Source organism: Primulina huaijiensis, chromosome 17 (genome assembly GCF_012295235.1).
Source record: "Primulina huaijiensis isolate GDHJ02 chromosome 17, ASM1229523v2, whole genome shotgun sequence".
NCBI classification, from domain to species: Eukaryota; Viridiplantae; Streptophyta; class Magnoliopsida; order Lamiales; family Gesneriaceae; genus Primulina; species Primulina huaijiensis.
Window position 1 is genome coordinate 3,384,799 of NC_133322.1, and position 22,547 is coordinate 3,407,345.

Here is a 22,547-nt window from a genome sequence, read left to right on the forward strand (position 1 = left end):
TTTTTTTTTTTAAAAAAAAACATCGAAAATGGCGATCAAGAAACCTGTAGCCAATAAGGTCTCCCAGGCAACAGCACTGAGGCAAATCTTGAAGAGATGCTCCAGCTTGGGCAAGAAAAATGGGTACGACACAGAAGATGGGCTGCCGGTGGACGTACCCAAAGGCCATTTCGCGCTGTACGTGGGTCGAAACCGGAGCAGATACATCGTGCCCATCTCTCTGTTGACTCATCCCGAGTTCCAGGTGTTGCTGAGACAGGCGGAAGAAGAGTTTGGATTCGATCACGAGATGGGACTCACTATCCCTTGCGAAGAAGTCGTTTTCAGATCACTGACTTCTTCCATGCTCCGATGAATTAAGAACGTAGAAGAATATTGCATATTTTGGTGTTCTAGATCTTGAATCTGGAAGGATTGGAATATGGGCAGAGACGGACAAAGATGAAGCTTGCAGCAAATTTTTGCTGATTTTTCATCTCTTTTTTTATTTTTACCATCTTCCTTGGTTCCATTTTCTTCTTTTTTCTTGGTTTCATTTTTTTAAAAAAATTTAATCAACCCATGGCTCATGAATTATTAGTATTTTATGGGTGGTTGGATTTGTATAAATTTAACTGGTTCTATTAATTCGTTAATTTCTTTGAATATAGTCTTTATATCCTTTGATAACCCGGTATACCACACAAGCTTCTAATGAAGACCTAGAGACTTATGAGAGATGCCTCGGACTCGGTTTCTTGAGCGTGGCTAGGGCGTATGCCCATCTCTGGCCTGGTAGGTTGGCGTCAGAGGTTGAAGGAGCGGGTAAGAGGATGATCTTTTGTTGGATCAATTTTAATTTATATGAACTTATATATGAATAATTATGTATGTGGGTTGTCTGTTAAGTTAAGCCCAAAATAAAGTGATCAAATAAAGTTTCGGGTTATTGGGCTTTAATGTATCTGATAGGTTGTTGTGCTTTTAATGTGTAGAGACATAAGTGTAATTTCTGTTTTTCTGATGGGCTAAAACAGAAATATCAGAAAATATTGATAATATTATCTATATATATGGGTTATGGTCCTCAGATCTCGCGTTATCACTTTCACTATTCTCTCTTCCATTAAGAAAATAGTTTTGAAGAGAAAATTAAAGGATTCTCTCAAAAAAAAAAGAGCGCGTAGATCTGGAAGATCAAAGCACGTTTTAAAGAATTCAGGATTATGGCATCAGGTACGCTTCCGCTTAAGTTTTCAGTCAAATTCTTAATAATTTATCATGATTGATTCTGCGGTTTATGATTTTCCCCAACAAGTGGTATCAGAGCCATTCATGCTTGAATCATTAAGATTTGTTTAAAGTTTTTGGATATTATTTGGATCCAGATCTGGAAAAGAAAATTTTGTTTAAATTTTTTGATCTGGCTTCAGATCTGAAAATTTTTTTGATATGGTTTCAGATCTGAAAATTTTTTTTGATATGGTTTCAGATCTGAAAAAATATTTTGGATGAAAATCAAATCTTTTAAAGTTTTAGTTTTTGATAAAAAAAGATTTGGTTGAAGATTTTAAGGATTTGGTATAAGATTTCGATTTTCCTTCCAGTTTTTGTTCAAAAAAATATTTTAGAGGAAAATTGAAAATTTAGAACAAATTTTTTTAAAAAAAAAAAAATTTGAGGTACGGATTTGGGTCGACCCGTACGGGTTAGGGCCGGGCCGTACGGACCCGGGCCGGCCCGATTCCTACGGGCCCGGGCCGGGTCGGGTCGGCCCGTACGAAATTTTCGAAAAAAAAAATTTAATAAAATTTTTTTTTTTGGGTTCAGTTTATTCGGTTAAGGTTAAATATTCTTTAATTCAAATAATGATAAGGTTATATGTATTTTTAAAATTGATTAATTGAAATAAAACGTCGCCAAAGTGACCTCTTTTATGGAAATTAATTTTATTTTGAAATACAAAAAGATTTTGGGTATATGTGATTTATATGAATATTGATCGGCCCAAAGGAAAGTTAATATTTAATATAATTACATATGCGTTTGTGGTGGTAAACGTGTGATAGTTATTCGGTTTTTTATGTGAATAATAAATCGGCCCAAAGGAAGATTGTTATTTGACATGAAAGTTACTATCAGTGTTTGACTGCTGCGCCAGGATATCACTTACAAGTTAATCTTTTGTCCAAAGATGAAACATTAATGGAGTGTTCGATATTCTGTTTATGGGAGTTTACATTATTTGAATTTATTGATTATTTTATTTGGATTTTTGGTTGAGCATGTATATTTGGTTTTTTTGTTCTTTGTTCAGATTTGACTCCTGCAAATATTCATTCCAACATAAATTCTATTCCTATTTTAAATGGCTCTAATTTTAAATCATGTCAAGTGATTTTATTGATAGTTCTCGTAGTCATGGATTTGGACCTTGCGATAAGGGTTGACTCTCCTCCCGCCATTACAGATAAGAGTACCTCTGATGAAAAGAGGGAGTTTGAAAGGTGGGAGAGATCGAATCGCATGTGTATGATGATCATAAAGAGGGCCATTCCAGAAACATTCAGGGGCACAATGTCTAGCGACAGTGCTACGACTAAGGCTTTCCTTCAAGACCTCGAAAAGAGGTTTGCTAAAAGTGAAAAGTCTGAAATTGGTACACTTTTGGCAAGCCTAGTTTCAATGAGGTACAGGGGTAAGGGCAACATCAGGGAGTACATTATGGAAATGTCTCATCTTGCTTCAAGGTTGAAAGCACTGAAGCTTGACCTCTCTGAGGACTTGCTAGTGCATCTGGTTTTGATATCTCTTTCTCCTCAGTTTAACCAGTTCAAGGTGAGCTATAATTGTCAGAAAGAGACTTGGTCTCTGAATGAGCTCATCTCGCACTGTGTCCAGGAAGAGGAAAGGTTGAAGCAAGATAAGACAGAAAGTGCTCATTATGCCTCTACTTTGAATGTTAAAGGGAAGAAAAGAAAGGATAAAGAAGCTGCGGATACACAGCCTCCGAAGAAACAACAGAAGAATTCTAGTGATTCTCAAAGTTCTGGTTGTTTTTTCTGTGGTAGTGATGGGCATATGAAGAAGCAGTGTTGTAATTACACGCTTGGCGTGCTAAGAAAGGTATTCTTCTGAACATGGTTTGTTCGGAGGTTAATTTAACTTCAGTGCCTAGACACACGTGGTTGATAGATTCTGGTGCAACAACTCACATCAGTGTGTCTATGCAGGGTTGCCTGGATTGCCGAAAACCAAGTGATGCTGAAAGATTCATCTATGTTGGTGACGGCAACAAAGTTGAAGTTGAGATAATAGAGAAATTTAGATTATTGTTAAAGACTGGAATATATTTGGATCTTTATGAAATATTTGTCGTACCGTCTTTTAGACGGAATTTGATTTCCATTTCTGCATAGAACAAATTTGGTTATTCTTGTTCTTTTGGAAATGGAATATTCAGTTTGTTTCTCGATTCAAAATTGGTTGGTTCTGGTTCTTTATCAGGATACGATAATCTTTATTCTTTGGATGTTATTGCTTCATTTAATGAATCCCTGCAAACAAGTAGATGCACTAAAAGAAAATTAACCAGTAAGAATTCAGCTGCTTTATGGCACAAAAGACTAGGTCATATCTCTGAAAAGAGAATAAAGAGACTTATATCAGACGAAATTCTCGAACCTTTAGATTACACAGATTTTAATAATTGTGTTAATTGTATAAAGGGAAAACAAACCAACAAAAGCAGATTTGAAGCCAACAGGTGTTCAGGGGTTTTAGAACTTATACATACTGATATTTGTGGACAATTTACTTCGGCTTCTTGGAATGGTCAACAGTATTTTATAACGTTCACAGACGATTTTTCAAAATATGGTTTCATTTATCTCATTCATGAAAAGGCACAGTCATTGGATCTGTTCAAAAACTATAAAGCTGAAGTTGAAAATCGACTTGGCTTAAAGATTAAAAGCGTTAGATCTGACCGTGGTGGTGAATACTATGGTAGATATGACGGTTCAGGTGAACAACGTCCAGGACCTTTTGCAAGATTCTTAGAGGAATGCGGTATCGTCCCACAGTACACTATGCCGGGTTCGTCCACTATGAATGGTGTTGCTGAAAGACGAAATAAAATCCTTAACAGGGTTCCAACTAAAGCATCGACCAAAACCCCTTATGAACTTTGGACGGGTAAAAAGCCTAGTCTTAAGCATCTACACGTTTGGGGGTGTCCAGCTGAGGCAAGGCCTTACAAGCCTAATGAAAAGAAACTGGACTCAGGGACGGTTAGTTGTTATTTTATTGGATACTCTGAAAGATCCAGGGGGTACAAGTTTTATGATCCCACAAGTAAGTCGATTTTTGAGTCAGGAAATGTCCGGTTCTTTGAGGATGTTGAGTTTGCGGAGGGAGATAAAGTAAGAGATGTTGTCTTTGAAGAGGAATATGTAAATATTCCCACAGGTGTCTTGGAAATTGATCAGGATTACATTCCTCACTTTGACCAATACACAATACAGGAAGATAATATTAGAGATCCTCTCATTCCAGATGAACAAACTCAAGCACCTCCAGAACCTATGCCATTAAAGAGATCCACTAGAGAGCGGAGAAATGCAGTGCCAGATGATTACATTGTATTTCTTCAAGAACATGAGGTAGACATTGGATTGATGGAGGATGATCCTATTAACTTCCGTCAAGCCATGGAAAGGTCTAACTCTCAAAAGTGGAATGATGCCATGAATGAGGAGATAAAGTCCATGAAGGACAATGACGTATGGGATCTTGTCCCATTGTCTAAAGGTACGAAGCCCATTGGTTGTAAATGGATATTTAAAATCAAGAGGGATTCGAAAGGCAATGTGGAAAGATATAAGGCTCGTCTTGTCGCTAAAGGCTTTACACAGAAAGAAGTCATTGATTATAAAGAGACTTTCTCTCCGGTTTCTTCGAAAGACTCTTTAATGATTATAATGGCTTTGGTGGCGCATTTCGATCTTGAGCTTCATCAGATGGATGTAAAGACGGCGTTTCTATATGGTGACATTGATGAAACGATTTATATGGTGCAGCCAGAAAATTTTGTGTCCAAAGACACAAATAATATGGTTTGCAAATTAAAGAAATCCATCTATGGGCTCAAGCAGGCATCTCGACAATGGTATTTCAAATTTCATCAAGTGATCATCTCGTTTGGTTTTGAGATGAATTTGGTCGATGATTATGTGTACCATAAGTTCAGTGGGAGTAAGTATATTTTTCTGGTTTTATATGTTGATGACATCCTGCTCGCTAGCAACGATATAGAGTTGTTGTATGACACCAAGAGATTTCTAGCTAAGAATTTTGAGATGAAAGATCTTGGTGATGCATCTTTTGTACTGGGTATTCAGATACATCGGGATAGCTCTCGAGGTATTCTTGGATTATCTCAGAAGGGCTATATCGAGAAAGTTCTCAAGCGATATGGGATGCAAGATTGCAGGCCAACAGATACCCTTGTGGCTAAGGGAGACAAATTTAGTCTCAAACAATGCCCAAAGAATGATTTTGAGGAAAAAGAAATGCAGAAGATTCCCTATGCATCTGCAGTGGGGAGTCTGATGTATGCTCAGGTTTGTACATGTCCAGATATTGCGTACGTGACAGGAATGTTGGGACGATATTTAAGTAATCCAGGAGTGGAACATTGGAAAGCAGTCAAAAGGGTCTTACGGTACCTACAGAGATCAAAAGATTACATGCTCATATATCGGAGGTTGGATCAGCTTGAGATCATTGGGTATACTGACTCCGATTTTGCTGGATGCCAAGATAGTATGAAATCTAGGTCGGGCTACATCTATCTCCTTGCTTGAGGTGCCATTTCCTGGAAGAGTGCTAAACAGTCACTTATAGCATCTTCCGCCATGGCAGCTGAGTTTGTAGCGTGTTATGAGGCATCAAATCATGGAATATGGCTGCAAAATTTTGTCACGGGACTGCGCATTGTTGATGGCATTGAAAGGCCACTAAGGTTACATTGTGACAATAAATCAGCAGTTATGTATTCCAATAACAACAGGAGCTCGACGAAGTCGAAACATATTGACATCAAGTTTTCGGTTGTTAAAGAAAGAATTCAGAGTGGAAAGTTGTCTATTGAGCATATCGGTACAAACTCCATGGTTGCGGATCCGCTTACTAAGGGATTACCACCCAAACAGTTTCATGAGCACACTGCTAGTATGAGTGTTATGTCAATTGAGGAAATTCGATTTTAGTGGGAGTTTGTTGTTTTAAATGCTTTTCAGTTGTAGACATTTTCAGTTACAGTTATGTAAATTTATTTTCTGCAGAAATAAATTTCAAGTTAAGTTACACTCTGATTATGATTTAAAGTTTGATCTCAATAAAGTTAAGGGAGGACCGGTTGGAAATAGGCATGTTACGGTCACATTGCATGAAATTTCCATGCGACACATCCACTTCATGATCCATGTCATTAAGTTGTGTTGGCATATGTGACCATTGATGGGTCTAGCTACCTTGAGTGTAGCGAAAACTGCTTTGATCCTATGTTGATGTGATTGATGGACCAGATTGGTTATAGATACATTTCAGAATGACAACAATTTTGAGCTCATAAGATTATTTCACAAACATAATTATAAGGTTGCACATATAGCCCAAGTAGGAGATTGTTGGATCAATTTTAATTTATATGGGCTTATATGTGAATAATTATGTGTGTGGGTTGTCTGTTAAGTTAAGCCCAAAATAAAGTGATCAAATAAGGTTTCGGGTTATTGGGCTTTAATGTATCTGATAGGTTGTTGGGCCTTTAATGTGTAGAGACATAAGTGTAATTTCTGTTTTTATGATGGGCTAAAACAGAAATATCAGAAAATATTGATAATATTATCTATGTATATGGGTCATGGTCCCCAGATCTCGCGTTATCACTTTCACTATTCTCTCTCCCATTAAGAAAATAGTTCTGAAGAAAAAATTAAAGGATTCTCTCAAAGAAAGAGCGCGTAGATCTGGAAGATCAAGGCACGCTCTAAAGAATTCAGGATTATGGCATCAGGTACGCTTCCGCTTAAGTTTTCAGTCAAATTCTTAATGATTTATCATGATGGATTCTGGGGTTTATGGGTTTTTCCCAACATCTTTGCCATTGGTAATTACCTTAAGACTCCTCTGCCCAATACATGATTGGGGTATGGAGGTATTACACCGCATATCACAAGACGGTACGTTTAACCAACAAGCTCCCATTATCCGTCTGTCTGTTTATAGGCCAATGGATATTTATTCCTTTGACCTTAAATCAGCGACGGATCGGTGGCTTTTGGTGATCATTTACATTCTTATGGAGTTGTTATTTGGTCCAACATGTGCTTCGTCTATTGTTAATGGGACCTTGGGCCTCAACTCATTTTGGTCTATGGTTAGGAAACCTTCCCTTGTGAGTTTTGTGGCTACGCTTCCGCACTACCCCATTAGTCTCATTCTTGAGTGAGCTACCCCTCTTCTTCGTTTTGTTTTTCTGTCCAAGACTCTTTCTGGATGGAATGAATTCTGCTGGTATTTAATACAACGATCCTAAGCAGTTGGAGATGCCAAATGCGCCTGCCCAGTATCACCTCGAAGACTAAGACCTGTTTTGGAAAGGAAGCCCTACCCACTCTAGTCCCTCATCCCATCTCCGAAGAAAGTGGCAGAGCCACATACATATATATCCGGGATTTAGCCAGGTGTCTCGATTTTTTTTAAAAAAAATTATATGTAAATTTATTATAATTTTGTAATAATATGATATTAGTTTGGTAGATCAATTTAAAATATGAAAAGATTCTAGAGATTAAAACTCTAGTCCGGACAGAGTCATATTTCTAGCTTTGTCACTGATTAATATGTAACGTAACGATGTTTGGAAAAAGGGCTCGAATTCAAACTAAATATTACTGCTTTATAATTTCTTAATCAAGTCATCCATTGTATGAACAAAATGGTATGGGTTACATTGAGATAAATAATATTATAGCATTCTAACGTTGTATTCAAACGATTTGCGAGTTTTTCTATGCAATGTCAGTTAACTGACCAGAAATAGAAAATTTTAATATATCATGTTTTTTCTAGACATCTGTGTGTGTATTTGAATTTTTACTCCACGGTCATTGGCCTCCTAGTCTCTGAAACCATTAGTTTAAGTGGGATCCTCGTGTTTCAATGAAACTTTTTCCGCAGTCAAAAGACGGAGAACTGAACCAAGAATTTTTTTTTTCATCGTCAATCGAATCACTGTTCGCGACCTACCCATTCCTACTCTTGGAATTTAAACAAATCTGAATTATCAATTTTTTTTGCTTGTTCAACATAAATTTGATCATATCACTCATTATAAATTTTTTAATTATAAAATCAATTAAAGATGTTAAAAATGATCATATATATCTATATTATCTATGAGTTTTTTATAAATAAAAAATTTATTTAATAACAAAACATTTATTATGCATATAAATGCATAGTGTACAAAGGATTATAGTGTAAAGGAACTTTATTACCTCTTTTAACTAAAAATTTTAATCCTTTGGTTCACATCATGTGCGTGGTGTCTTTCATTGAATACCCACACCAACTTTGGGATATTAAACGAATACATATCCTATGTTTAAGCTAACAGAACGGAAATCCAATTAATGATTTTCTCGGGGTTGTCATGTGCTTCATGAATAAACGTTACCGGCACCAGGATCACCTCGCAAAAACCCTCTGACACTCAATTCAGCGATCACCTCCAAAATATAATAAGAAAGAAAGAATTTTTGGAACTAAAAGTCGCTTGCCTCCGATGATCCAAATTGCAAAGTATTTATAGAAAAATTTGAAAGGTAGCAAAAGACAAGTAGGCCCTTTAAAGGTAGAATATTACTAATCGAGTCCTCCGAGAATCAAATTTTATTAGTTGGGCTCATACATATTTCTAACTTTAAAATATTTTAATTATTTCATATTTTATATACTATTATCGAACTGTGATACCCATGAGATACGTAAAATGTAATATATTCAATTGATTGTCCAATAAATCTATTGGACGAACCACAAGCCCAAGGCAGGCAGGGGGACTATCTTCTCAAAATGTCATGCAGTACAATTTGGTACTATTATTAGGGCATCACAATGATGGATATTTGGGTAGCCATGTCATCAAAATATTTTGGCTATCCAAATATCCACCATTGTGGATGATGTATATTTGTGCTATTCAAATACCCGGTTACAAATTTGTAACCGGGTATTACATTTTTTTTTAATTTAATCAAGCCAGTGTGAAACTCACGTTGGCTTGTGACACATGAGAGAAACCTGCAGCGTGAATCACGCGGTAGGTTTCTCCTTTACTTTTTTTTTTTGGTTTTTTAATAGTTATTAATTATATTTAATTATGATATAAATAATTAAATATATATAGGATATGAACTGTGTACAACTTTCACTATTTTCCAAACCTTTGAATATTTTGAACGTTGGGTTTTGAACGTTACCCAACGTTCAAATTTTATTCTATAAATACAGAAATTTGTAAGAAATTTAAATCCATAGTTTTAACATCTTATAAAAATATTTCTCTCAAAAAAAATTACATACAAAAATTTTTTGGAATGGATAATAATTCCAATAATTTTTTTAGGGATTTTTTGAACTCTCCAAATATCGATGAAAGTTCAAGTGGAGAAAATTCTCGAGTTCGTCCGAGTGTCCAACATCCTCCATTTCCATTTCTTACTCAACACCCACAGAATTTGCAACATTTTCCATATCTACCACCATATTTTTTGAACGCCCCTCTAGCTCCGTGGAATACATGTCCCCCAGAATATTGGCAGAGTAGCCAGTATTTGGTGCAAGCTCCATCCCATGGAATTAATCCTCTTCAATCACCGGGGCTTCAATCAACTGAATCGAGAAGGGCTAGTATCTTCGTGAATTACTAATTTTCAATTATTATTATAGATGTTGTTTTATGGTTTGTAATTTCTTATTAATAATGTTATAAATATTGTTTTGTGTTAAATTAGTTTTATTTATTCGTTATAAACTTTTTAATTTTAATAATTTTTATTTTTTTACAAATTTGTCATTTAAAAATAAGCATTATAAACTCCTTAATTTTATATTTGAATAAAAATATAATACCAAACAGTAGATGAAATTAATTAAAGTGATGGAATGATTTTATTTAAATGAAAATAAAATATTAATTAAAGTAACAGTGAGATCCATAAATATTTGGTTGGTGTGATATTTGATTATGAAATATGGGATATTTGAGTAATGAATTATTTGATTGATGATGTGGAGTACGAGACCCACAAATATTTGATGGAAATACCCTTGTTATTTTGGATGAACTTAGCTAGCTAGAGACACGACATTCAATATCAAACGCGTTTCTATGTACTTGTTTCCATTTCTATGTACTTGTTTCCATTTCAATGACTTCAATGACAGAGTCACGAATATAGTTTTATTAGGATTAGAATTTTAAAATTTAGAGTTTTTTGATATTTTAAATTGATTTTCTTGGGCTAATATCATATTAATCCAAAATTATACAAAATTTACAAATAATTTTTTTTAATCATATTAATCCAAAATTATACAAAATTTACAAACAATTTTTTTTTAAAAAAATTGGCTCACCCGAGTAGGTCGGGTATCTATACACGTGGCTCCATCACTGATTGACTCATCATCATTTAAATGCTTGCTTTTAAATCATTTGATTTTTGTACACTCCCGACCCACACGTTAAATTACCATAAATAAAAAAAAAAAGCAACGACCCTAGCTGTCTGTTTGAGGACCTAGTACCAAAGTTATTTAAGGCATAAAAGCATATGTTTTATCAAAATAGCACGTAGTTGATATAAATTTAAATTTTAATGTATAAGATAATTTAAATTATAATATTATATAAATTAATTTTTTTTTTACAAAAATAGTATATAATATATATAAAAATTCATTAATAGATAATGTAGTATAAATCATAACCAGAAAAAACTTTAATCATCTAAAATTCACTAATAATTCATAAATTTATAGTATATTAAGGAAAAAACTTCGAATATCTAAATCATTAAAATCTTCTTCACCACCATCAACTATATCATCATTATCTTTCAAAACAATAATGAATCATATGTATAGAAGAAATTAGATAATTGAATGAAAATGACTTACTTTATCATGAAAAACATATTTGTGTCACAGTTATCCGTATTATTGGTTTATCTTTCTTCAAATATATCTTCTCGTTCTTCTTGTTTTAGTTTTTCTTTTCTTTTTTTTTTACTTGACTAAAAAACATCATTTGGTTTATAATGATGATATTGGAAGTAGTTGAAATATTGTAGATAATCATATTTAATAAAATGAGTNTTGTATCCCATTGAAGAAGCATATGGTTTTAGCCCATTTCTGGAAACGTTTGGAACCAAGGGCTGACATTGTTTTTTGATCAAATTCCTTAAAGTCCATTTTCAACTTCAAATCATATGCTTGATCAACTGATTTGTGCGCGAGGGTCAAATTCTGGTTGTTCGTTTTTCCCCACCCAAACAAAAAATTTATAGTTTTGCTGTCTTAACGAACAAAATAAATGTGAATAACCTAATGGAGCTATATTCATCACACCAGAAACACAAAACGTGCTTCCTTCAGTGATGTCCCTTTGCTTTGGCTGTCTCGTGAGATTTGGTCTTTGCCTGGAAAAAATGGAAACTGGTGATTCGATCTTTTCGGTCCTCATCAATATCATGACATTCGATCGCCATACAAGTTACCCATATCATGCACAAAACAACTGTCCAAATGCATCCAAACTCCCAAAACTACGCAAATAAACAAAAGAATCGAGTTGATACGGCTTGAAAAACAAACAGTACATCAAGCATTTGAAAGGAATGAAACCTTAATCAATATAGTAAACGATTGTCCGGGCACGTCTGCAAGCATAAAAAGACAGGGGACACAACAACTGAGGATGAAATACTATAACAATCGAACATTCAGCAAGTACATTGAAAAGTCATCCATCACTCGTCAACCAAGAGAACAATGAGCGGTAAACAAACCATCTGCTCATTTTCTTTGAAGAATCAAACTCGTGACATTTCATATTTAGGACAGTCAGACAGTTTCACGGTTTTATTATTCAAGAAACTACAGGATTAGAAAAGATTAAGAGGTGGTGATTTCAACTTCGGCTCAAAATTCCTCCGCTGATGCTAAGTTTAGGTATGTAAATCTGTATAAACGCAAAACCCGTCAAATCCATTAGGAAACAAAATCCAAGCAACATCTAATACCCAACAAATGATAGCACATCGAAGCTCTATGCTTCTTTCACTACATGAGCATCATGGAAAGCAGTCAATCCTATGCAATCAATCATTTGAACTTTAAAACTTCCTAAAATTCAGGCACTTGCTCACTCTATACAACTATTGGGATTTAAAAGGAAAAGGGATGATCAAAACAAACACGATCAGCTGCAGCCATTTCAAACAATACAGCCAAATACGAAAAGAAACCGCATGTCTAAAGACGCTGAGTACCAGACAAGGCTGTCTGAACAAACAACGGCACATCAAATTTGTACTCACTTTCTTCGCAATGCTGAAACAAAAGCTTGTAACTCACATTCTTTCACTCACACTTCATCACCATAGTCCATACGTCAGAAGACGGTCATGTCTGTATTAGTTAACTAACTATAACTAAACAAAATAGCAGCAATCAAATCCCAGTTTCCTCATTCCGGCACTCGATCAGTTTTTTTTCCAGCTTCAGTTGTCACATCCTCCTAATTCGGGGTGGACAACGAGAACTCATCGCGGGGACGAGAGAAAGGTAGGATATGTCGTTTTTGAAATATACAGCATGAAATTTCAAATTGTTTTCTTGGCATGCTCCTTGTTTTATCTCATAGAAGAATTTCGAAATAAGATTCCCGAATTCTTTTAGACGATACAAGTCAACCCATTAATCCACACTGATGAATAGTGTTTGAGTCATTATCAATTACAATATGAAATTGTTTCAAATTCTTATTTTTTAAATGTTTCCTCAGACCTAAAATGTTCAATAAAATTAAATTAAGTAAATTTATTTTGTTTATAAAAATAAGTACCGTCCAAAAGTAGCAAGATTCTATTTGAGAGGAAGAATCTAAGAGTCCTTGAAACGACGTCGGTTTCTTCCCCCTACCCTTAAAATAAAACCAGCCAGCCATGTATGTCATTTGTCAACCATTTTTCGCCAGGCACATCTCCTTCTCTCACTCTCTGGGATCCTGATTTTTCTTCTTGCTGTGATCGGAAGAAATGGCGTCGTCCGGGCAGGTGAGGGCATCTCACATACTTATTAAGCACGAGGGCTCGCGGAGAAAGGCCTCCTGGAAGGACCCCGATGGCAGCCGCATCTCCGCCACCACCAGAGACGCCGCCGTCGCGCAGATCACGTCCATCCGCGATGATATCCTTGTTGGAAAGTCGAGATTCGAAGATGTTGCTTCTCGATTATCAGACTGTAGCTCAGCCAAGCGCGGTGGTGATCTTGGTGAAACTTTAAACCCTCGCTGTTTTTTCAATGAAATGGAATGTTCAAATCTTGATTTTCTTAGAGATTCGAGGGTTTTTGCTCCATTTGTTTTGTAATTTGCCATTACATTTGTCTTTGAGGATAAAGAATCTGCTTCTGATTATTTAAACGCGGTATCGCCAATTTGCCATAGTTGTGGACAAGAATTTTGATGATTCTTTCAAACTTGCTGATTTCCACTCACTTAATCATTGACAACTTCTGAGTTTTGATTTAAATTATCCAGTGGAGATTATTATATCTATTTGATTTGACTTCGGTTATAGGCAAAGACACGATACCATTCATGAAATAGATCCCTCAAGCTGGAGGACGGATTTCTAGAAGTTTTGGCATTGAAATTATTTTGCCATCTTACAATAGTTATTAATTCTGCCTACTTCACATTGTTTGAGAAATTTCTGATTCTTAGCATGTGAGTAGAATTGTGAGAATCTGAGCCTCTTCACTGTGGGAAATTTCTCTATTTAGTGGTACGAATGATAAGACTTTGCATTAGCTCTGGTAGCATTATCAGCTTGCATAAAATTGATTTGGCAGTAGTTCCCATAAAATCAAGATAAGAGTACAAACCCAAAATTTAGCTCTTTTAGGTAAAGACCTTCTAAACTTATTTACACTCCAGAATTTTTTGTGGAGAAGAGTTGGGATCTAAACATTTTCCACCCTTGAGAATCTGATACTGATGATGAACAGCTTGGATTACTTTTTACTCTACTATTATATTATTTGATGGCTTATTTTTCGTACGAACTATAGTTGCAGCAATAGAACCTCATTATACCAATTTTCTCAGGTTATTTTGGTCGTGGCCAGATGCAGAAGCCATTTGAAGATGCCACATTTACTCTGAAGATTGGAGAGATAAGTGACATTGTTGATACCGATAGCGGTGTTCACATTATAAAGAGATCAGGTTGATGTTGGTGCACTACAAGGTGGAGAAGGAATTATAATTACTATAGTTGCAAACTTTCCATATGCGAATTAAGACCATGTTATTCTCGCGGCTCCCGTTCATGCATCTCTTCTCATGAATCTGATTCATTAGAGCAATAAGTTTCCTTCTCTCTAATTGTGCTATCTGAACTTGGATTTACTGTCATCTCATGAATGTGATTCATTAGAGCAATAAGTTTCCTTCTCTCTAGTCGTGCTTTCTGGACTTGGATTTACTATCATATTTTTGTGAACTATAGAATTTGACTTGAGTCAAATGATTGTGAATTACCCTTTGATCCTTATATTTGTTCGCCAATTTTGAATGGCCGGGTAGTAACAATGTTATGGTGTGGGTGATAGGATTATTTGTCACTAAGAGCAAGCATGTTTTTATAATATAATATTTTGTAATAATTGTACTAATTTCTATAATTTACAGTTTTACACAAATGGTGGAATCGTGGAATGTCATCAAGTCTAACCTAGTTATCCGATCATTGCTTCATTTCTATCATATATGATTTGGTATTGTGAAAGTAAACCTTTTGGGACATAAGCAATCATGTCTTCAAGTATATGCAAATCACTTGAAATTGATTGTTCCATGACATATAAGTTTTTTTAACCACATGATTTGAAGGGAAAAATCCATTGTTGGTTGTACGTGTATCTATATGCTAATTTGGTCTTTTATGTGATTATATTCTTTAATATGACATCGAAAAAAAGCTGAAATTGTAAAATCTGACGACATAAAAAGATAAAAATTATAAAGAGAATTCTTTGAGTGCAAGACAAAGGTTAGAAAGATCCAGTTTTCACTCTCTTTATGCCATTCCATTTTATTCTATGTAAGCTGCAGCTCTCTCTCTTTTGGAAAAGTTGGTATATACGTCGCTTTACTTTGTCAACCCATTATTAATTCCCTTCTCTGAAAGTCGGTATTTGTGCGCAAGCCGAAAGTACTTTAGATTAGGGGGTGTATTTATTGTCGGCTGGGTAGGAAAAATAATATCTCCTTCGTTTTCCAATTTTTTTATAAATATTATATTCACAAAAGTATGATTTCAGATTCCAAAATTTTCCACTTTTTATTTTTTATTCCACAATCGCGTTCCGTTGATCCACTCCGCTGTTTCATCACAGACCAATCAAATTTTACCTTGAGACTTATTTTGGTCACCGAAACCTACAATTCGATTATTCGTAGTTCATCTCATCTCCTCTAGACCCCGATGGCCGCCGCCACCAAGATGGCAACCCCCACGACCTCATCATCCTCTGCTTCATCGGCCCTCCGTCTATCGTCCCCCCCTCCGCAGTCTAGGTTCTTCCCATCCATGTTCCACAAAATCCTCGGGAAACCGCTCCATATGACCTCCTCCAAAAACCCAATCTCAGATATTGTTTCCGGGTCCAAAAACCTACCGAATACAGATTCGAATCATTTTTTTCATTACGATGATGACGATAAACCTAGAGAGGAGTGCGGGGTGGTGGGAATATACGGTGACCCAGAGGCCGCCCGTCTGAGCTACTTAGCACTCCACGCGCTCCAGCATCGTGGTCAGGAGGGTGCAGGGATCGTGGCGGTGCACGATGGCGTGCTCCAGTCGGTTACAGGAGTTGGGCTTGTGTCCGAGGTTTTTAACGAGTCCAAATTGGCTCAGTTACCGGGAGATATCGCCATAGGTCATGTAAGATACTCCACGGCTGGTTCCTCGATGCTTAAAAATGTGCAGCCTTTTGTTGCAGGTTACCGATTCGGCTCTGTTGGGGTTGCCCACAATGGAAATTTGGTTAATTACCAGGCTTTGAGGGCGGAGCTGGAGGACAACGGATCGATTTTCAACACCAGTTCGGATACGGAGGTTGTTCTTCATTTGATTGCCACCTCAAAGGCAAGACCCTTTTTCTTGAGGATTGTTGAGGCCTGTGAGAGGCTTGAGGGAGCATATTCTATGGTTTTCTTGACGGAGGATAAGCTCGTTGCAGTTCGTGATCCCTTTGGGTTTAGGCCGTTGGTTATGGGTCGAAGGAGCAACGGGGCTGTGGTTTTTGCATCGGAGACTTGTGCATTGGATTTGATCGAGGCGACATATGAAAGAGAGGTTTTGCCTGGTGAAGTCCTTGTTGTGGATAAAGAAGGGGTGAGTTCCCTTTGTTTGATGCCTCATCCGGAACCGAAATCTTGCATTTTTGAGCATATCTACTTCGCACTTCCGAATTCTGTAGTTTTTGGGAGGTCTGTGTATGAATCAAGGCGTGCGTTTGGTGAGATCTTGGCTACAGTAGCACCTGTGGATTGTGATGTGGTGATTGCTGTGCCGGACTCAGGGGTTGTGGCAGCGCTTGGTTACGCAGGGAAAGCAGGGGTACCGTTTCAACAAGGATTGATTAGATCTCATTATGTGGGGAGGACATTCATCGAACCCTCACAAAAGATCCGAGATTTTGGTGTAAAATTGAAACTTTCGCCTGTGAGAGCCGTGTTGGAGGGGAAGCGTGTGGTGGTGGTGGATGATTCAATTGTAAGAGGAACCACATCTTCGAAAATAGTTCGGTTGCTTAAGGGAGCCGGGGCAAAAGAGGTTCATATGAGGATTGCAAGTCCCCCTATCATAGGTTCTTGTTACTATGGAGTTGATACTCCTAGTGCGGAGGAGTTGATATCAAATAGGATGAGCATGGATGAGATTAGGGAGTATATTGGCTCTGATTCACTTGCATTTCTACCGATTGATAGCTTGACTAGGCTGTTGGGAGACGATTCTCCAAACTTCTGCTATGCTTGCTTTTCAGGGAAATACCCTGTCGAGCCAACAGGAAAGGTGAAAAGGGTTGGTGATTTTCTTGATGATGGGTTGAGTGGTAGTATGGAGTCCATTGAAGGGGGTTGGATTCCAGGGAACAGTAGCACAAAGGAGTTCAAAAAACTGACTTGGAAACAGGAGGTTCAATGCTCTTCGTAGTTCTCCAGTCAACTCTATGTTGCTTTGCTTGTTATAGAAACAGCGCAAAGTTCATAGTTATGCGGTGAATGGAAGAGTTTTGGGTGTGTTCTGCTTTATTCAATTGTGGCTGTCTTCTTTCTTCAAGATTAGCCCATATTTGGTACCAAGGTAATTTCTTGGAATGGATTCAATTGTTTCGTCACGAATAGCAATCCAGAAGAAACATACATCTCTCAGGTTTTCAATTTCTAAAGATAAATTTTATCTTTAGCTTCGTGTATGGAGATGAATGATTAGTATTTTTAACATAATACACACACACACATAACTTTGTACCCAGCATCTCAGTATTCAGAACATCATAGCCGGAAGGTTAAAGTATGGTTGTCTGTAGAAAACTTGCACATAAAAAATCAACGGTGGCGTTAAACGGCTTAAGCCGGGAAAAATACTGAACCGTGAATTTCGGTTTTCCGGTCGGTTTCAGCTTTATTTCTTTGATTTTTGATAATTTCATTCAGGTTTTCGTTTTTTATTACTAAAAACTCGTAAAAATTGAATAGACCGTTTTTCATATAACATATATTCGAATGAATAAAAAAAAATCTAACTATATAAATGGAACTAAATTAATCAAACTTTAATACAAATAAACCGACCCAACACAAAATAGTTCGGTTTTTGGATGAGGCATTTGGAAAACCGAAAAACAAGACCAAAATTAACCAAAACTAATCCAAATTGGCCGTTGCACAACCCTGCATGGTCTATATATATATCTATATAATTATTTTGCGGATAAAATAATTGGACTACACACGACGTCATTCTCATGCAATTGATGGTTTACATATGACTAATGTTTTGAATTTTATAATCTAATTATTAATCAGTGTTATGATTACATTCTTGATCATCTTGTATTAGTGCTCATAAGAAACTGACAATTACATTTTAGGTATTTAACTGCGATAAATCACTTTTTTAATGGTTAACTTTTATTATGTGTATTTTGACACGAATTAAGAAAGCCACTTTTAGAAAGAAAATTCTTATTTTTACTTTATTTAATTGATATTTTAATATGATGTACAAATTTGTTGAAAATAAATAATTTATTCAATGAACAAGAGATAGATTGGTAAAAGAATAGATAAAACAATATTATATATAGATACTGAATTATACATTCGAAGTGGATGAAAAAATATGACATATTTGTTTTCTTCTTCTTTGCATTGAACACGAACAAGGGAGAGAGTAGAGACCTATATTTTATATCAAATTTTATCAAGCTAAAGCTTAATATCTCGGACGTGTAGTCTCGACGTTAATTGCAATTTTTCAAAGTAATTAACTATAGAAGTAATAATTTTGGGTTGAATACAACTCGAAGTCTATAAATAATGAGTATATTTTAGTGGATAAATATTTATTTGAAAGTCGTGTGTAGATTTTTATTTACAAAAATAGAATTTTTTTGGGTTTTTAATACCAAAAATCTATTGAAAAGATAAAAAATGTGATATTCAATTTTTTTAAGGAAAAAAAAAAAGAACTTTTTATTATATACCGACCCTATTGAGAAGATTAAATATGTGATATTCAAAAAGAACTTTTTATTATATACCGCTATCATATGACGCTGCGTTTGGTTTGAAGATAAAATTATGAAATGATTAAGAGATAAATGATAAAAAAATTGATTGAAATAGAAATATAATATATAATGATAAAATAATATTATGTTTGGTATGATTGTTAAGAATGAGATAATTTAGAATCTTTTGATAAATTGACTAAATTGCTATTTCATTATCGCGACGGCGGTTGGCCGGTCGGAAGTGGCCACGGTCGGCCGTGGGGGTGGTTGGCTGGCGCGGTCGGCGATGGCGGTGGTGGGCGGCGGCAGCGGTCGGTGGCGGGAAATGGTGTTGAGTTTGGATATAGAAGAATGGTAAAATTAGAAAAATATGATGAATTAAGAGTTGGATAAATAATCCTAGTGGATGATGAGTGATTATTTTATCCCAGTTAACATAACCTAATCATTTATAGGAGAGATTGACTTGGTTAAATAAAAATAAAAACCCTACCAAACGTGGGATTAGGTGGGTTTAAAAAAACATAAACCCACCTAATCTAGGCTACCAAACGCAATCTAAGTGGTATAATTTATAATTTCGTAATAAAAACAAAATAATTTTGTAAATTTTTGCTTGGAGAAAGTGTTATCAAGTGAGAAACGCTTTTACGGCATATGCATTTGCCCGCTTTTATAGAATTTAAAAAGTTTCAAACACTCCTGCATTAATGGTTTTCTATGCAAATTCCAGAACCTCACTCCACGCAATCGAAGTCAATCAATAATCCATCCGATATCCAATGCGTATGCCCTAAATTCCTAAATTTGTTTTCAATTATACGTTCCGACGATGATTCTCGCTTCTCTGCTGCGCGCTGCGTGGATTGCTGGGATTCTTCCCATTCTGATCGCGTCCATACCTTCTTCCAAACTGAATGCTTTCCACAGTTTTGTGCTAGGGCTAGCTAAGCGTGGAAAGATTATGAAATCTTCTTCCCAAGTGAGTAATAGTTTTGGGTTGGTTGATTTTGTTTCTGTTTCCATGAATTGATCCATGATGAAGTGATATTCTTTTTTTTTTCTTTTTTTCTTTTTTTTGCTTTTTGTTGGTCGTGATGGTTGTATAATGGGATATGTTGTCTTTCACTGCTATATTTTTTTCCTGTTAACACTTAAGATATGGACATCTTTTTTGGACGTATGATTGCAAAAATATAATCTTTGCCATCATTTTTGTCATTTCAGAAATTCACGGTTCCTCAGATGTACTTTTGTCATTTTTACATATTGGCTGTTGTATGGACTACAATTCTGCTGGTTTCCACGTGGATGTATGCGTACAGAACTGCACCAAGAGTTTCTGAGCCATTGCTATATTCCAGTATAGCCAGTCACTTGGCAGGAGTTTCTCGTGATTTTTGGTTTCATGACGGGAGTTCATCTCTGAGGAAAAGCAAGTATATGATATGGAGATCTGTGTTTTTGCTTTTGTTGATGGAAGCTCAAGTATTGCGGCGTCTTTTTGAATCCATATACTTGTTTAAGTATAGTCCTTCGGCTCGAATGCATATTTTTGGCTATCTGACAGGACTATTGTAAGTATTGACATTTTTTAAAAAAATAGTCTCGTGTCTTTGATTTGTCTTTGCACAATTTTATTTGTAGAACTAATGACATGTATGTTAATGCGTAGTAAATTCTTTTTTCCATTCCAAGTTCAGTAAGCCAAATTCTTGACGAGTTTCTAGAAGTGGTTTTCTTTCGTAATTATGGCGCTTTCTTGTTGGATTATGTCAGAAAACTGAACTTTACTGCTCTATTAAAATTAGCAACACTATTCAGATTCCGGCCTCATCTGATTACTTCTTTTTCTGACAAGTTTCTATATAGCAGCTCCACTGTCTCTCTGCTCCAAGTACGCCTCAGAGGTTCTCCACTTTGTGACAAAGTTAGGTGCAGAGTTTGTTGTCAAAGGGAAGGATAGAATGAAAATCACAGAATATGATGTCTGGGGACATGTGAATCCTCTGTTGCTGCTTAAATGGTACGCATGGCTTGGTGCTGCTGTTTTCTTTTTCGGTTGGATTCATCAGTATCGTTGCCACACCATATTAGTAAGTTTATATAATTCTAATATTTATTACTTGCATCAATTCTAGATTATATGCAACAAAATCCGCTGCAAATTAACTTTTGTTTTGCACGCTTTCGTTTATGTCTGTCATGAACAAAATACCAGTTTAGTCACTTGCCGAGAGCTTACCAAATTTTCTTCCTATCCTTCAAAAAACCCAGGGGTCATTAAGGGAGAACGAGGAACAAGTTAATGATTATGCGGTCCCTCATGGGGACTGGTTTGAATATGCTTCCTCCGCACATTATCTAGCTGAAATTGTATGACATTCTTCTATTATATGAAGTTCTGAACCTTATTGCCTTTCCGGAAAACTATTTTGCTATTGAGGCTCCATTTACTTATAATTCCTTACCGTTTCTTGTATAGGTTATATATGGTGGACTTGTGATTGCCAGTGGTTTTTCTGATGTTACAATATTGTTACTCTTTGGGTTTGTGGTATGTGGTTCAAGGACCTTGAACAAATAATGCTCTGCACCCTTCGCCCACATCTGATCTCAAATTTTTGCTTTGTGTTATTTAAATTCTGCAGGTGGCAAATCTCACCTTGGTTGCAGCTGAAACCCAGAAGTGGTATCTTCACAAATTTGACAATTATCCTAAAAACCGTCGTGCGATCATTCCTTTTATTTACTGATGTTTACAATCACACTGTATATGTACGTTTGTATTACACGTTTCTGTATTTTCTTGTGTGCTGTTGAATTAGCTATATAAATTATTGTATTTTCTTGTATGCTATGTTGATTAATGTGTATATGCGGATACGCCTTCCGACTGTTGAGCAAATTATTACTTGAAGATCTTATAATTGCCATTCTTTTAAGCTTTTTGTCTCTTTAATTTTTAGTTGATGTATTAATCCATCAAAAATATGATCATCAGCGAATCATTTTAATTATTTTTTTTAATCTAGTCCTCTTCCCGGTCACATTGAATCAAAAGATTCAAAAGTAATTTGAACTCTAGCCGGATTGAATCTATTGGTAGAGCTTCTCACATCAAAAGATTCAAACTCGAGATGTTTTTTTTCTCTGTAAGGAATCAAATTTTATAACTTTCGCAACAATAGGTTTTGTTGGCCTATCATGTCGTTATTTTGATAATTTTCTGCCCCAAGATTAAGATCTAAACATGAGAAGACTAACCTAGGCTGTTTGTTAAAAGAATACTTGATATCTTTACTAGTAAGGTTGTGTTGAATTGATAATATCAGGTCTAAAAAGTCACCGATTGGATAATTTTTACGAGAAGAGTAAAATTAAAGGAGTACAAA

At 35.8% G+C, this 22,547-nt stretch overlaps 4 protein-coding genes across 4 annotated transcripts; all 4 read left to right on the plus strand.

The window, feature by feature from the left end:
• Positions 1-6: 6 nt before the first annotated feature.
• Positions 7-627, plus strand: LOC140963083 (protein SMALL AUXIN UP-REGULATED RNA 12-like). Its single transcript, XM_073422309.1, has one exon. It carries the CDS (start codon positions 29-31, stop codon positions 353-355), a length of 327 nt encoding a protein of 108 aa, XP_073278410.1. The 5' UTR covers positions 7-28; the 3' UTR covers positions 356-627.
• A 12,663-nt stretch (positions 628-13,290) lies between these two features.
• On the plus strand, positions 13,291-14,897 carry LOC140963677 (peptidyl-prolyl cis-trans isomerase Pin1-like). Its single transcript, XM_073423081.1, has 2 exons — positions 13,291-13,611; positions 14,450-14,897. The coding sequence occupies exons 1-2, from the start codon at positions 13,377-13,379 to the stop codon at positions 14,572-14,574; spliced, it is 360 nt and encodes a 119-aa protein (XP_073279182.1). The 5' UTR covers positions 13,291-13,376; the 3' UTR covers positions 14,575-14,897.
• A 775-nt stretch (positions 14,898-15,672) lies between these two features.
• Positions 15,673-17,751, plus strand: LOC140962923 (amidophosphoribosyltransferase, chloroplastic-like). Its single transcript, XM_073422022.1, has one exon. It carries the CDS (start codon positions 15,831-15,833, stop codon positions 17,565-17,567), a length of 1,737 nt encoding a protein of 578 aa, XP_073278123.1. The 5' UTR covers positions 15,673-15,830; the 3' UTR covers positions 17,568-17,751.
• Positions 17,752-19,805: 2,054 nt separating this feature from the next.
• LOC140963119 (polyprenal reductase 2-like) lies at positions 19,806-22,038 on the plus strand. Its single transcript, XM_073422358.1, has 6 exons — positions 19,806-20,134; positions 20,380-20,729; positions 21,014-21,248; positions 21,430-21,528; positions 21,638-21,709; positions 21,804-22,038. Exons 1-6 carry the CDS (start codon positions 19,985-19,987, stop codon positions 21,906-21,908), a joined length of 1,011 nt encoding a protein of 336 aa, XP_073278459.1. The 5' UTR covers positions 19,806-19,984; the 3' UTR covers positions 21,909-22,038.
• Positions 22,039-22,547: the final 509 nt, after the last annotated feature.